Consider the following 16,998-nt stretch of genomic DNA (forward strand, 5'->3'; position numbering starts at 1 on the left):
TTTAAATTAGCTGAATAATTTTTTATCTCTAGAAATGTTTTCCTAAGGATAAGAAAATACCTCTTGGTGATAATTTACTTCTCTCCCTTGATTCTGCTATTCCATCTTTTTTGTTACTCCCCATGTGGGCCCAATAAAAAACCTACCACAATTTATTGAACAGGCCTGCCCTTTGGTGTGATACCAAAAGGGCTCCTGCCCATGACTAATTAAAGGGCATAAGCAAATTATGTATGAATGGCTGAAGCTAACAGACACAAACTTCCAGAGATCAGCCTTTGCATCACCAGAGTTTGAGGGAAAACCCCAGTTGTAGAAGTTAGTTATTCTGATTAGGTTAAAATCCTAGGTTAAATTTTTGTTAGTCATACTTATTCTTGCTTTCAGACTTTAACTGACCACTTTGGAATTACAGGGAAAATTTGTCCTGTCTTTTCCATTTCCCTCACCAGCCTCTGTGCCATCTCCTTGTTAAGAAAGGTATTGTGGCAATATGATATCTTATTGGATAAGGTATTTCTGCTAGTTAATAAGTCCAGAAGATAGTGAAACTCGTTGATGCAAACTTAGAAAAGTACTAAGTTAAAACTGCAAAACAGATTCCTATTTGAGCAAAGATTTTTGTGTTAGAAGTCAGAGCCAACACTTTTATAACTGGCCTTAGATAATTCTGATTTTAGGAGGGGCATATTGGTTTTGGTTTTACCAGTGTGTATCAGATTTATTTCCACTCTAGCTGGTTCCATTGGAATATAGTTTTAAGCAAGAAGAGGTAGGGATAGGAACCATATCTACAATCAGAGAAAGTTTATTCATCTAAAAGGAACTCCTGTTTTATCATTTACTTTTAAATAATGTTAACTTTTTTTAATACCAGGTATGCAAAAATACACATTCCAATTATTGCATCAGTGTCTGAGCATCAACCTACAACTTGGGTATCTTTCTTCTTTGATCTACATATTCTTGTGTGTACCTTCCCAGCAGGCCTATGGTTCTGCATTAAAAATATCAACGATGAAAGAGTATTTGGTAAGAGATTTTTAATAAATACTTTGATTTATTTATTTTTGTTGAGATTATCACTGCACTTTAAAGTTTTGTTTTTCTTTGCTTGACTCTATGCATATTTAAGATAAACTTTCCTCTCTTACTTTGCTTAACCAAGAAAAATTCAGTGAATTTGCATTATATATACTCTTAATTATTAACTTTTCATTTTGGACTAATATATAAATTTTTCATTCAATTTATTGTTTTCTGAGAGGTTAATGCAATTATAGTCTGTGGCTGAGAATTGGAAATTATAACTGTTGACAGAATAGACTTGACTTTATTTTCTCAGTTAAATCCAATTAAGTAGAAGGAAGTTTGCAGGGGCATCCATGATCCAAATTTCAGTGCACAAGTACATTTTGTAATGGAATAAGAATCACCTTTAAGTAAACACCCTCTTGACTGATAGATTTGTGTAATTTCCAACTTATAAGACTTAGAGATACAAACGATTTTAAAGCCAGTGTTTAGGATCTGACATTCAAAATATAAATGGACAAAATAAACAGATACCAAACACTTTTATGTAATTCAGTCATCACAAGAAGTATGCCGTGGCTGTTTTGCATTTGATAAAACCTGAAACTGAAAAAGCTTTATAATATGCACAGGGTCACACAAGCAAATAGTTTGTGCAAGCATGGGTCCTGGACCATGAGAGACACTCAGAAGTTACTGTTCCAGAGTGAAGTCAGGAGAGATAAAATAACATCTGCATAGGTTCTAACCAAAGGATGACACTCCTTCTTTTCTGGTTTCTATAGGTCAGTGGACTCTGGATAAGGCCATGTTAATATTGTATCATTCAAAAAGATTTTAGCTTAGACATATTGCCCACTCATGCCTTAGCAGTCCCAATCCTAGGTATATACCCAAGAGAAGGGAGTGCATGTGTCCCATAAAGGACATGTTTAAGAGTATACATAGCAACTTTATCCATAATAGCCCCGAATTAGAAACATTCCAAAGGTTATCAGCAGTAGGATAAAGAGATTTTTGTGTATTTGTACAGTAGAATACAACACAACAATTAATAAAAGAATAGCATGGGTAATTAAAAGAAACCAGTACAAAAGAGAACATTTTTATATAATTTCATCACTATGAAGTTTAAGAATAAGGAAAACTAAATTATCGCTTTAGAAGTCCAAATAGTGATTACCTTTTTGGGGAGGGGTGGTGAGGGGAGCAGTTATTGACTGGGAAGAGGCATGAGGGATTCTCCTGAGGAGGTATACAAATGTTCTGCATTTCGATATGGGTGCTAATTACATAGGTGTGTACATATATAAAAATCCATTGAGATAAACAATATGGTATAATAAATGTATTTTCTAGTAAAGAAAAAAAATGTGAATTAGCTTCAAATGAGATAGGCACTCAAATGACTCAATAACTTTGTAAAGTCATATAGCCTCTAGACAGAAATGATAGAGCCTTTCCTTGTGGGGAGCACATTACCTGGAAAGCTTTGACTACTGGAAATTGCTTCCAATTTTTTTTTTTTTTTTAAGTTTCTTGGCAATAACTTTATAAGTTCCTCCTTTGGTAATAAATTATATTCTTCTCATCCCATTCTTACTTTAAAGCAGGCTTTATGCCAGATACTGGCACAGACTTTTCATAGACTTTGATTCTATAAACTTACTGTGCCTAATAATACAATTCACCAAACATGTTTTCATCTGTCAGTTACATATTTTTCTAATATGTGATGCTGCTGACAAATAATGAATTGTCTCATTCCCCATAGTAGCTATAATTAAACTTGAATCATGATATGCTTCTCTAAACTGTTGATATGCAGTGTTCATTTGGTCAACACTAGTTATAATTTCTAAATATGACTTCTAAATTGGTTAGCATTATCAATTTAAAAACAATTAGGGCTTCCCTGATGGCGCAGTGGTTAAGAATCCGCCTGCCAATGCAGGGGACATGGATTTGAGCCATGGTCCAGGAAGATCCCACATGCCGCGGAGCAACTAAGCCCATGCTCCACAACTACTGAGCCTGCGCTCTAGAGCCCGTGAGCCACAACTACTGAAGCCCACGCACCTAGAGCCTGTGCTCCGCAGCAAGAGAAGCCACCACAATGAGAAGCCCGTGCACTGCAACAAAGAGTAGCCCCAGCTTGCCGCAACTAGAGAAAGCCTGCGTGCAACAACAAAGACCCAACACAGCCAAAAACAAAATAAATAAATTTATTTTTTTTAAAAAGTTCCTCTTTTAAATAAATAAATACATACATACATACATACAGTTAGCCCTTTTATGAGATGTTTGTCTGTTTTTAGATTTTGTTTTAAATAGTTTTAAATAGTCAGTGGAGTTTCCTGGAACCCTTTTCTCTTCTGAAGTGTTACGAGAGAACTTGTCTTTGCAGTTGCTCTGTATGCCATCAGTGCTGTCTACTTTGCTGGCGTGATGGTGCGGCTGATGTTGACCTTGACTCCAGTCGTCTGTATGCTGTCTGCAATTGCATTCTCAAATGTTTTTGAGCATTATTTGGGGGATGACATGAAAAGGGAAAACCCACCTGTGGAGGACAGCAGTGATGAGGATGACAAGAGAAACCCAGGAAATTTGTATGATAAGGTGGGAAATCTAAAGTAAGGCCTTTAAAATTTTTACGTGTTTTATTTTTCCACCACAGTAAGAACTTATATATATATTATGAAGTGTGATTAAATAAGAATTTAGGCAAACTATGACATTTCTAGTTGGTCTTTACTGCTTGCCTCAAATTTTGAATCCTGGTTGGTCTTTTCACTCAGAAAGCTGGCGCTCTACTAAATTACATAAAATTTAGCGCTATAAATCCTTCTGAAACCATGTGCAAAGTGCTTATCCTTGAGGTCCATATTCACTGTAAACTTTTAAAATATTTGGTTGACTGAATAGTGATTCACGAGGGGAATAAGTGCCTTAAAAAAAAAAGTCTCCAGTTCGTTAGCACTAGGTGGCTGGCCCATATAATACTGTAATTCACTTTTAACTTCTCAGCTAACAGAGCAGGATTATATTTGGTGCAAGTGTGGAAAAGACTTAGAATCAGAGCACTTGTCTTGGATGACATAGTAAACTTTATTAACTAGATTTTTAAGTAGCAATAAGCAACGAAGCTTCGCAGTATACGTATTAATTTTGAAATTTTCTTTCTTTACTATGATAGGTCCAATATTATTCATACAGATTAGTACTAATAAGGCACATACCTGCTTTTGTGTTTGTGTTTGTTATGTTTTGTTTTGTGGTTTCTTAATAACTAGCCTTGCAATTTAGAACCTCTGACTCTGTTCTGTTCTCTGTTCGGTGAGGTTTTTGTTTTGTTTTCAAAAATGTAATCTTGATTTTAACAAGTCTGTTGGTTTGGGGTTTGGAAATTAGAAAACTGATTCTGATAATTCTGGATTATAGCTGGACATTGCTGTTTTCATGGTGAGGAATTCAGATTTTTTATAAGAAAAGGTGGCCAGCATGAGACCATTTGGTTATCCCCTTTGTATTTACATAAAATATAAGGACAGTTGAGTTTGAAAGCAGCTTCTTACTGGAGGTTTTTTTGCTCTGCAACCTGCTCCTGGATTGGGTTTAGTTCCAGGAAGCCTTCTTATTCACATTTGACTTTAGAATCCACCTTGATAACTTTTAGAAAATGTTGTATGACCCACACAAGAATTCCTGATGGTTATACATTTTCCTTCTGAAAGAATTAAAATGATAGATAACATTCTCCCAACTTCTCCCTTTTGAGTGTCTTAATGAAAGCAAGTCAAATGATGAATTTGTCTCATCAGTTATTTTGCATTTTCAGGCAGGTAAAGTGAGGAAGCATGTAACTGAACAGGAAAAAACTGAAGAGGGATTAGGTCCTAATATAAAAAGCATTGTTACCATGTTGATGCTGATGCTGTTGATGATGTTTGCAGTCCACTGTACCTGGGTCACAAGCAACGCGTACTCCAGCCCAAGTGTGGTCCTGGCCTCTTACAATCATGATGGGTAAGAAGACAGCTTGACTGCAAAATGATTTGATGCCTACCCTTTTTTCCTGCCTCAAAAGAGAGAATTCAGAGATGTTTGTGAGGCTCTGCATTTGAATCTTCTGTGCTTTTCTTGTGACCTTTCCCCTGCCCGTCCTCTTTGGTAGAAGTAGGTAATAATCATTGTATTTCCTGCTCTTTTCCAAAATATCTTTGCATATATAACATACACATTAGTCTTTCTCAAAGTGTCGTGCTTGGACACAGAGCATCATCATTACCAGGAAATCCTTTAGAAATCTGAATTCTTGACCCCACCTCAGTGTGTAGAATGAGAAACCTGGGGGTGAGACTCAGCGATCGTGGTTTAATAAGCCCCCCTGGTGATTCTGATGCAGCTACAGTTTAAGAACAGCTGGTTCTTAAACTGTGCAACCCCACATTCCCACCCCAGATTCTGCTTCACTTGGGTGCTCATTAGACTTGCCCAGTATCAGGCTCCACCCCAGAACTACTAAACCAGAATTTGCTTTTTTACAAGATGGCCTGGTGGTTTGTATGCATATTAAAGTCTAAGAAGCACTAGTCTAGCTCCTCATTGATTTTTTTTTTTTTTCTCCCTACCATGGAGGCTTTTAACTACCATCCTTAAAATGTGAAATTACTTAGTGGCCTGGCACCTCAAGGTTTTAAGTTACCATCTTCACACTTCTAAGATATCATTTAAAAGAATATTGTGATTGTTTTCAGCACCAGGAATATCTTAGATGATTTTAGAGAAGCTTACTTTTGGCTGAGGCAAAATACAGATGAACATGCCCGAGTGATGTCTTGGTGGGATTATGGCTATCAAATAGCTGGGATGGCTAATAGAACTACTTTGGTGGATAATAACACCTGGAATAACAGCCACATAGCACTGGTAAGAATTTGATCAACAAAAGATCAAAAGTTACAAACCTTTATTCACTACTTAGCAATCAGACTTCACTTGTGATTAAGTAGGAAAAATGTGGGTGAAAGTACTCTTTGCTTGCTGAATTTTGAACATACTTCTCTACAAATTTATTCAATAAAGTGAGTTCAAGGTATGCTTACTTATTTTTGTTTTTAAGAATAGAATTTATTTAAGTATCATTCAGAATTCTAGGCTGTTTGCTGGAGAATTAGGCAAAATCTGAAACTTAAAATATTATATTTGTCTTGTATTTTCCATTTCATAAGTTAAGAAAAGTATTTGCAAATATGTAAAACAAATACACTGTGTTTTATGGGCATGCAAATTATGTTTGCTCTAGCTATTAAATAACTAATTTACGTTAATTAAAGTTATCACCTCTCTGTTCTTTAAAGATTTTAAATAGATAACTGGGCGTTAGCCAAATGAGTTCTCTTTGTATTAGTGTTGTAGCTAATCATTAGATGTTTAGTAAACTGAAGAAAAGGATATATTTGTGCTAGCTAGATGGATGGTCATCCTTGGCCTGAGGTTATGAGAAGTTCTACTTCTTTTAAGCTTGCCTGCTTTCATATTAAAATGTTAATTTCATGAGACCTAATTATTAGCAGAATATTAGAGCATGTATTTCTGATTTTGACATTTCTGCTATAATTGGTTGTAGTAAGTGAGGTGCTTATAAATCTCAGTAAATCTGTTGAATTCATAGCAAATCATTTCTATAAAAAGAATTCCATGTAAATCAAACTCTTGAGATGCATTCCATTTTAAAGTAAAAATGTGCGTTCATTTTTATTTTTAGTGTATTTTGGGACTAAGTACACACATTCTCCTTTTTTATTCTGTAGGTGGGAAAAGCCATGTCTTCAAATGAAACAGCAGCCTATAAAATCATGAGGAGTCTGGATGTAGATTATGTTTTGGTTATTTTTGGAGGGGTTATTGGCTATTCTGGTGATGATATCAACAAATTTCTCTGGATGGTTAGGATAGCTGAAGGGGAACATCCAAAAGACATTCGGGTAAGAAACTAGGTCGTTCTCGGTGTGTGAAAGACAGCTCCCAGTAGCCCTCTTACCTCGCTAATTGCATCGTGTTTGTTTTCATTATCCTATCCCCCAAATTAGTTCTTCAGTCTGACTTTACTGTTTATTAAAGATACCATAAGCATTTTCCCAGGTTTAAAACTTTGGAAACTCATACCTGGTACTTCCATTCTCCCCTACAAAGCAATCACATGTCAAAATTCTTGCTTTTACTCCTTACAGCCTGTCACTTCTGCCCTTTCCTTCCATTTTCATTGCTTCCACTCTGGCATTGACCCCTATGCTCATAAACCTGAAATAGGACAGTAGCCTTGAAATTGCTATCTTTGCCTTATTCTTGTTCCCTCTCCCAGTCTAACATGACATTGATCATGTAACTTTCCAGCTTTTTTTTTTTTTTTTTTAAAGCCTTCATTAGTTTAAGGAAAGGGGACTTGAAACCAGACAGACATGAGTTGGAACTAAACCCTGCCACTGTCAGCTTGGTGCTATGGGCAAGTTGTTTTTCAGCCAGTCAGCATTATATTCTTCGAGCACTAGGTCTTGTTCTAGGTTCTAGTGTTATAATGGTGATTACGGCTGTTTCAGTTGATCACTAACAGATGCCAGGAATAATTCATTTGTAGTGCTGTTATGAGAATTTATAGTAACATAGATGAAGCCTCAGCCTAGAGGCTGGTTTGAAATAATCATAATGATGATTGAAATAAGGAAGCAGTGGTATGAAGTCCAAACGCTTTAGCTCAGAGTGCAACCCCTTAATACTTCACTTTCCTTTGCTGGCCTCTTGTCCTTCTGTCACCTTTTTCCACTCTGTCGATCTACTCTAGCCCATGAAACTTGCCTCGTGGTTTCTTTCCTTGGCTCATCTGACACACGTGTTTATACTCTTTTCTTCTTGGAGTACCTTCCCTACCACAGATTTGTCCCCTCTCCAAAAGCCCTTCTCTGGTGCATCATCAGATCACATCCAGCCTGGTTTGTAGGTAGATTCTGTTGTATCTCTCCCACTCAGCTGTGAGCGCAGAGAGGTTGGGCACCCAGTGTTGTGGTTTACGTGGTGAAGGCACAAAAGATGAGAGTAAGATTCACTGCTGATCCAGAATAAAAGAACCTTTTGGGAAAATGTATGAATGTGTTTTATGTGACAGGGATGAAGTCGAGTAAAGCCCCAGATTCCCTGTTTAAATGTAAATGCTGTGACATTTCCCCTTAACTACAATTAATAAACAGTATTACCTTGTGTTAAATTGGTCTTAATTTTAATCCTCCTAGTATGTAATTTTCATTTGTGCATTTGCTTTAGCAGTGTTAAAACTGTGACGTGGTAGATCCAGATATATGCTTTGAACCATTTATATAGAGAAAAATCCTAAATTCCTATGCTTTGTGAATAGGTAATTTACACATTCACATGGTTCAAAAAATAAAATATAAAGGGATATACAGTAAAAGTTTACACCCCCACCCCAAGAAAAGGAAAAGAAAAAAGTCCATGGTAGTCTCTTACTATTTTCTTATGATTCTTATTGAAGCAGATAACTAGTAGCAAAATATACACCTTGTTCTTGCTTTTTTTACTTCACAATATATTGTGGAGATCTTATGGGGATCCTTCGTTCCTTTTTTTTTTATATCTGCATAGTGTCTTCCATTGTGTGTGTGCACCATGATTTATTTAACCTGTCCCTGTTAATGGACATTTAGGTTGATTCCAGTTTTTTAATCTCATAAACAGTGGTGCGATAAATAACTTTCTGCACTCATCATTTTGCCCACATATAAGTATCTCTGTAGGATAAATTCCTAGATGAGGAATTTCTATCGATAGTGTCAGATTAGCCCCCTTAGAGGTTAATTCATAAATTTGATGAGCTCCCAATAAAAATTCCTACAGAAGTTTTCTAAACATTCCCCTCTCAACTAAAGAACTGATTTTAAAAGTTCATATGGAAAAATAAAGAACAAATTTAGTCGGCCTACCTGATACTAAATCATGGTATTGGTACCTTTTTTTTTTCTTAAATTATTGAGGTTTTATTATAACATGGTTTAAAATCTGGTAGAATTAATTAATAATTGCCCTCCCTCACTCTAACAGACTATTGTTCTTTTTCTCTATGTTTTCTTGGATGCTCTTGTTTATTTTCTATAAATGATTTCTATACTGAGCTTTAAAAAACACCCATGATAGTTTTGTGGGTTTTTTAAGAGATGACATTAAATTTATAAATTCATCTTCTGATACTATGTTTTTTTGAGATGTAACTAAATATGGCTTTATGAAGATACCTCAAAAGTTAGTTCTTATGGGGAAATGAAAAGGGGAACCTGTAGCTTTGAATTGGTTATATTAAACTGACACAAACTTCTGGATTCTTTCCTGTAGGAAAGTGACTATTTCACCCCACAAGGAGAATTCCGTGTAGACAAAGCAGGATCCCCTACTTTGTTGAATTGCCTTATGTATAAAATGTCATACTACAGATTTGGAGAAATGCAGGTTAGTTACATCAATTTTTCTATAATCTTTATTCAAAGGAATATTAAGTAGCCTTGTTTGACTCTAAAAAACAGGATAATGATGTTTTGGTTGTGCTGTAAAGAAAAATGTGCTCATCTAAAGATTCTTTTCTCTGTTAAATTTAATTTCTGAAACTTGTATGTAAAAAATGAGGAAATATTTTTTAGATCGAAGATTTCTTTCCAAAATTGTTAATTAACATAGGCTCAGATCCATTCTTTGCTTGCCATCTCACTTTTTGACTTCATGCTTTTGGAAGACCGGGGAGAGGTCTTCCAGCTGGGAAACAGTGTGATCTTAAGTAGTTTAACTTCACTGCCTGGTGGGGGAAAGCCTGAAATTAAAGAGATGAATTGTTTAGTCACTTCACATATTCACTGTTTCCCTGTTCTCCATTACCACAGAGAGCTAGGACTCTCTGGGTCAGAGTTTTCCCAGAAAATTGGAATGATATGGTACAAAAGATTAAGAGTCAACAAAAATGAGTGAATGGGCAAAGAGGCATCATGGCAAAAAGAACAGATAACAGACTGTCACAACACCTGGGTTCCAGGTCTGGCTCTGTCAGGTCACGTAACCCTTGGACAAGTCACATTCTCTCTGGACTTGTTTTTTTCCTTGTCTGTATATAATGGAGTTGGACTGATGGCTTCTGTGGTTCTTCATAGCTCTCAGATTGCATGACTGTCACACCAAGTTACATCCTTCATACTAAGGTTACATCAGTGGCAGAGGAAAAATTGCTTGTTTAATTTTATACAAATACCAGGGGTCAAGATCATGTTTCAGCATTATTCACTTGGAATTACTCTACAGGTGGCTCTGAAAAAACAGACAAAAATTTTACTACCAGATTTAGGTTTTTGTTTGTGTTTTCTTTGAAGGCCACTGCCTGGTCTCTAAACTCATGCTAAGAAAGAAGCAACTTAAGCCATAATAATTAGCTACCTCAGAAAATGGGTGAAAGATTAGTTTCTCTGTTCACTAATGAGAGCATTGAAGGACTTTTTTTTTCTGTCACGTTTATCAAGAGCTCTAAGCTGTGCGTCTAGCATGCATTCATTTTGATGCCTTTCCCTACTCAAGAATAATATGTTTAAGACATGAAGTATATAACTTTGCTCTTGTATAGATGTGCAATAACAAGTTATTCTCGCACTGGAGGAGATTTGGTTTTTGGTTTTATTTTTAAGTTGAATTCATTTAAGTTCTGTGGCCACATAAACTTAGTCTGAGAATTTCTTAAAATCTTCTTGCGTCCCCCCATTTTCTCCTCCTTTCATTCTTGGTTAATCTTCCCACGGTTTGGCTTGTCTGACTTCCTTTGTGGCTCCCAATTTCAGGATTGTTAGCGTCACTGCTTTACTTGTGCACTGACTTAACAAGTAGTACTGGTGAGATAGAGCCACACTGAATAAGGTAAAGTCATCATGCAGCTTACATCCTGTTGGCGGATATAAGTAATTTTTAAAATAAATAAAACCTTTAGCAACAAACACTATAGAGTAAAAGAATAAGGAATCAATGGAGGAGACTTCTCAACCATCAATCTCAAGAAAATATTTTCCTGAAGGGATGGTATTTGGGCTGAGACCAAAGGATAGAAAGGGACCTGCCATGCAAAATCACTGAATGAAGAACTTTGAGGTTGAAAGAGTAGATGGTATAGTGCAAGGCCCTGGGGCAGAAAAGCAGGCCCGTCTGTGTGTTTTCTCTGAATACCTATAAGAAGGGCTTTAATGGATTTCATTTTGCTATTTTGGTTTTTTTATGCCTGCGGGCTGTTCATCCACTTTAAGGGTTCAGTGAAACTCTAATTCTGATGTATTTAGTTTCTCTCTTGCAGATTTCTTCCTATCTGGTTAGCAACATACAAGAACTGTTACAATATATTGCTCTGATTGTGTTTTCCTAGTTTAAAAGGAGAAAGTTTTACTCTGCTGCTAACATTTACTACCTTCTAATATTGCAAGCTTTCCAATATGGTTAACATCCAATACTAATGTCACTTTTGCAGCTGGATTTCCGTACACCCCCAGGTTTTGATCGAACACGTAATGCTGAGATTGGAAACAAGGACATTAAATTCAAGCATTTGGAGGAGGCCTTTACATCAGAGCACTGGCTTGTAAGGATATATAAAGTGAAAGCACCCGATAACAGGGTGACACTAGACCACAAACCTCGAGTAACCAACATTTTCCCAAAACAGAAGTATTTGTCAAAGAAGGTGGGTGCCAAATGAAGTCATGTTTATGAAAGGGTAACTCCATATATACACTAGTATGTATAAAAGGGATAACTAATAAGAACCTGCTGTATAAAAAATAAATAAAATTTAAAAAGAAGAGAAAAAGGTAACTCAAAGATTGGTTGGTTTGACTGATAAATAATTACTGAAAATTGCGAATAAATTTTCATTTGCCAGATGAATAAAGACCAAGGCTTATATACAAAGGAGATATAAAACCAGCCTGCTGAGGGCAATCCTTGCAAACTGAGCACTTCAGGTACCCCAAGCAGCAACTGTTCTGGATAGTTCTCGATAGGGAAGAGTGGTTATCAGTGAACCAAGCTGAGATTTTCCAGAGGCGTTCTGGCTTTAGCTTGTGCCACTCCCATTATTAAGACTTGTTTGTAAAGTGAGATGTGTCTGTGGCTTCTGAACCTTTGTGAAAGTAAAAATGCCAAACAAGTAGTAACAGTTGTGATTTGTTCATCTTTTGGTCAAAGCAAATTTATGTAGCATTTTCATGTTCCGTTCTCAGTACGATATTACTGTATTATTCATTGAATAAAAAGTAAACTTGAGTTGGTTTGAGTCTTGAATTTAAAAAAATCATTTATCTTAAGATAATTATTTTTAAATGTAATTGTCATGACAAAGCTTGTAGGTAGAATTATGATGATGAGACTATTGCAGTCCTTTTGTAATAAATATTTAATAAGATATGAAGTCTTCTATTAGAGGTCATTATGGCTCACTTAAGCCAAATAGATCTAATCTTTGCTATAAAAGCTACTGACAAATGAGTATTTATATGGTTTGCCCTCTGGGGGAGATGGAAAATAATGAGCAGTCAGAAAAAATATTAAGATTGTATTTTAAGGTACTACCCTTATAATACTAATTGTTATTAGACTGATCTCAGTCTTAAGTCTTGAAAGATACTTAGGTTTACATTGCTCAGATCAGTTATTTTAAATCATTGAAGGAATTGTCTTATCCCTTTGTATTACTTAAAATATACTTCAAATATATTCAGGATACAGATTATTTCAATTTGTACTATAAAGTGCTGAATATTAACTGTATGGTATGTAAATAGAAACTTTAACTGAATACTTTCTGTGCCAGGAATAGGTTACCATATCTAGACTAACGTATTTAAATAAGTCACAGAGAGCTGGCACTCACTGTGTCAGTCATATCAAGTGATCTGGTGTCTCATAGGCACGTGGTAGAAGAAACTGGTGAGTCACATCAGTGCAGAAGTCAGAACAAATGCTGCCAGTCTGAAGGCAGTCACTCCTAAGACATCTCAGCCCAGTTTTGAAAAACAAGGCATTGAACTTGCTGTATAACTGTTGATAGTGAAGTCTCTTAATCTGACCTCTTTGTCTTCTCATCATTTCCCCCAAATAAGTGAATGGATAAATAAAAATCCATCTGTCTTGTATACCAAAAACATATTCTATTAGCCAACAACATGGATCTAGTATTTCTGGTTTCCATGGCTTTATACTCAGTTTTGTACTAGCAGGAATGCTCTTTATTTGTTTTGCTTTCCTCTCTCCAACCCGGTTTTTATTTCGGGTGTTGAAGGGGGTGTGAGTGAGTACAGCAGCCACTTCCTGCCACTGCCAAGCTGACATGGCTGAGGCACTGGGAGTGTAGTCCGGGGCTGCATGGCTCACCTGCTCCTAGAGAGAAACACCCTGAGGACCTAGATACATACGTGTAGAGACCTGGGGCATTTTACAGGATCTCATAGAAAAGGTTTCAAGTTAGAAATAATGTAGGTGATGATAAAGAAACCAACTCCTTGGCCTGGTTTGAATTTTTACAAATTGTGCCCTCTTAAATTCTTTACTTTTTGCCCTAATAAAATAAGTTAATAATAAGGTAATAACATATATTGTGGGCAAGTTAGCAGTAGCTAATTTTTGTGACCTTAAGAAGGATTGCATTCTGCCTTGTATTTTTGTCGCTGTTAGAAAAAAATTATAAATTGTTTTAAACTGAACATCATAATATATATGTACACGACATAGCATTTGCCAGAGTTTCTGAAACCTCCTCCAAAAGTTGTATTTAAATGTGAGAATTGAATTGAGGGGTCAGTCTCTTGAGTCTTCACCTGCTTCTAACCCAGTGCTTTGACTGATGCCTTAAAGAACTAATTTCCAAGAAATTTGCTTTTTTCAGTATCTATGAATATGTCAGATTGTCAGACCCATGTCCTATATTGATTTATCTTTGTGAGACTCTAAAATAGCAAACATTTTTGCAGTAATTTCTACCACCACATTTGTAGTAATTTATTTCTTATACCACAGACATCAGTTGACAGTATTTTAAGTGGAATCCTGAAGTGTTAAGAAAAATGAAAAATGTCTTAGTTTTTTAAAGATCTGTGATGCTCAAGAAATGGTACGGGTTTTTTTCTTGGTGTTTGGGTTTTGTTTTAATATTTAAGTGCTTATTTTCCTACCTAAATTGGAGAACGTGCCAAGTAACTTTATTTCTCTTTATTTTTGTAAATAGGTATAATCATCCTCATTTTTTACAGATAAGAAAATTGGGGCTCCAAAAGTTACTAAGTTAATTTGTATTTCTGACACAGCTAATTCTTGGAAACTAAACTAGGAGCACCATTAACATTTTCTGAATCCTTAGTCTAGTTATATATGCTATCATGCCTGGAAATGTGAGTAATTATTACACCTAAGCGTTCAGTGGTTGAGAGGGGAGGTGGGGATCCATTCACTTGATGGTGAGGAATGTATGACAGGCGTTTGAGGACTGCTCTGGTTGTCCTTCATCTTAAAGGTGAGGACCTAGTCCAGTTCATCTTGGATCTCGGCGTCCTTGGCATAGAGCAGTTCGTGGTGCTGTTTCAGAGTCCAGCCCTAGGAAGATCTGAGGGATTATTAAGACAGTCTTCATCACTCTGCAGTAAACCATGTGTGTATCTGTAGTTTTAATCCGTAGGAAACCTGCACTAACACCATGTGTTCTGTTTTCTTTTTAGACTGCGAAAAGGAAGCGTGGCTACATTAAAAATAAGCTAGTTTTTAAGAAAGGCAAGAAAATATCTAAGAAGACTGTTTAAATATGCTGTTCTGGTTCCTAACTTGAAGCAGATGTCCTTGTGAGAACCGGTCTTTGCCTTTAGCTCATGTCATGTTTCACAGCGACGGAGGGTACAGAACCATCACTGGAACCATCACTGGTCCAGGTTAATGTACAAAACTTTCTGGCAATGCCTGATTTAAAAAATAAAATTGGCTTACTGAGAACAGCTGTTTTTGATTTGTAATGTGAAGCAAGACAGAGCACTGCTGTAAATGTCTAACAGCAGACTTTTTTTTTTTACTGGTACATGTTATCCTTCAAATCTGAGAATTTGGACAAATCGCACCAAAGAACCCTCTAATTTGGTCCCTGGCACATGCATACTTGTCAATGTTTTTATTCTTTTACAAGACCTGCATTTTATTTGAATTACCCAGATAGCAATATGTAAAATATGAATGACAAAATGTGATGCAAGCTTCTTGAACCAGTAAACTAGTACGGTCTGAGAAAGAGGTATTAGAAAAATAATGATACTTCCTTGAACTATATTTATTTTCATGTTTCTCCAGTGCAAAGAATGTTTCATCAAATGTACGTTTTCTATTGCTTACTGTTTGCTCTGAGAAGAAGCTGCTGTTTCAAAGATGGACCTCTAACTAATCGATTCAAATAGTTTTTTTTATGTTGAAACATTATTGCTGCTGTTAGCAGTTGTTTTCACCAGGTACTTACAGAGCAGATCTCATACATTGTTCATTCAAGGGCTAAATTTATATCCTTTGGAAATCATGGCAACTGCACCGAACATTGCTTATTACCAGGATGGGGTTTGGTATCTTAGTCCTGAGGTTAGCACTTTGTTTACATGCAGAAGATTAAGGAAGAAACCCTTAAAGTGGACAGGCAGCCAGAGTTCATTTTGTGTGATTCTTCAAGATGACAAAGGATTTTTAAAGTTTGCCTGGATTTCTCTCATTTTTATAACAGTTTCATCCATCACAGTGATTTTGTCCTCTGCTCCATATTTTGTTAATCCCTTAAGCATTTGATGAAACACTCTTTAATGCTATATGCATTTTCTTACTTTTATTAAAAATGTGACAGTTGTCCAAAAAAATGCACTAAAATATAAATGGAGATTGAACATGTTCACTTTCCGTCTCATAGGCAACTTTATATAGACTTGAAAATTTTCTCCTGTTTAGTAAAAGTGAAAGAGAAAGGGTTTTTCCTGCCACAGGATATCTTTTTTTTATATAAACAAGCATAATTTACACCACTGCTTTTGGTGGAAAAGTGCAGAATAGTATGTAACTTTTATGAAGAAAAGTGTAATTTACAATATTCATTGAGAATGTTACTGCTGATTTTCTTTTCCGAAGTGTAGAATATTTTCTTTGATTTATAGAATCCATTTTTGACCCAGATGATGGTTCTTTTACATACCAATAAAATGGTTGAACCTTTACACAAATAAAGTGTAACTAAATCTGGATTTCTGATACCTTGTCATTTGGAGGATTTTATTTTACTTTGTTGCTTTAAAATTCAATGCAGAGAAGTTGTTGACTGTAGGGAAAATAAAGTTAATTCAGATTTTGTGTTAAGTGTTGTCTTTTATACATCTTTTATTTTTGAAAGGACTAACAGTATTGAACACATACTTCCTTCTTGTTCACTTTTACAAAGGTTTTAGAGAACACGTGTAGGAAAAAAAGTGCTAGGTTAGTTCAACTTAGGTCTAAGGTCTAAGTTGAACTAATCTATTATTTATTTTGCCTTCCTTTCCACCCCAGAGTGAAAATTTCATTTTGACTTTTTATGTGTGAGTGAGGGGAAGACACCTAGCCAAATAAGAATTTAATCTCCATGTAAATGAGGCTAGGACTCTAACAAAAGCCCTGCTCTGTAAAGTTCCGACATTTAATCAGCCAAGTCTTGTATAATTTTCTCATTAAGAGCAGGAATGATCTCTCACCTTTTCCAGTTTTAGGGAACCCCATTTTGGTTCAGTGGATTGCCTCAGCAAAAACTGTATTGTAACCACACTTGAGATTTTATTGTAGCAGAAAAGTGAAATTATAGACAGTAAAACAGCTTTTATTTTTATTCCACATCTTAGAATT

At 35.8% G+C, this 16,998-nt stretch overlaps 1 protein-coding gene across 1 annotated transcript in view; it reads left to right on the forward strand.

Annotated features, from left to right (window-relative positions):
- The window catches only part of STT3B (STT3 oligosaccharyltransferase complex catalytic subunit B), a 104,332-nt gene extending 87,853 nt beyond the window's left edge, over nt 1–16,479 (forward strand). Inside the window, exons 9-16 of the mRNA XM_036868511.1 lie at nt 878–1,032; nt 3,443–3,654; nt 4,874–5,061; nt 5,793–5,964; nt 6,849–7,022; nt 9,436–9,549; nt 11,588–11,800; nt 14,826–16,479. Of these exons, the coding sequence (XP_036724406.1) occupies nt 878–1,032; nt 3,443–3,654; nt 4,874–5,061; nt 5,793–5,964; nt 6,849–7,022; nt 9,436–9,549; nt 11,588–11,800; nt 14,826–14,906 (1,309 nt within the window). The 3' untranslated portion in view covers nt 14,907–16,479. The remainder of the gene's footprint in view (nt 1–877; nt 1,033–3,442; nt 3,655–4,873; nt 5,062–5,792; nt 5,965–6,848; nt 7,023–9,435; nt 9,550–11,587; nt 11,801–14,825) is intronic.
- Nucleotides 16,480–16,998: the final 519 nt, after the last annotated feature.

Source organism: Balaenoptera musculus, chromosome 11 (genome assembly GCF_009873245.2).
Source record: "Balaenoptera musculus isolate JJ_BM4_2016_0621 chromosome 11, mBalMus1.pri.v3, whole genome shotgun sequence".
Taxonomy (NCBI): Eukaryota; Metazoa; Chordata; class Mammalia; order Artiodactyla; family Balaenopteridae; genus Balaenoptera; species Balaenoptera musculus.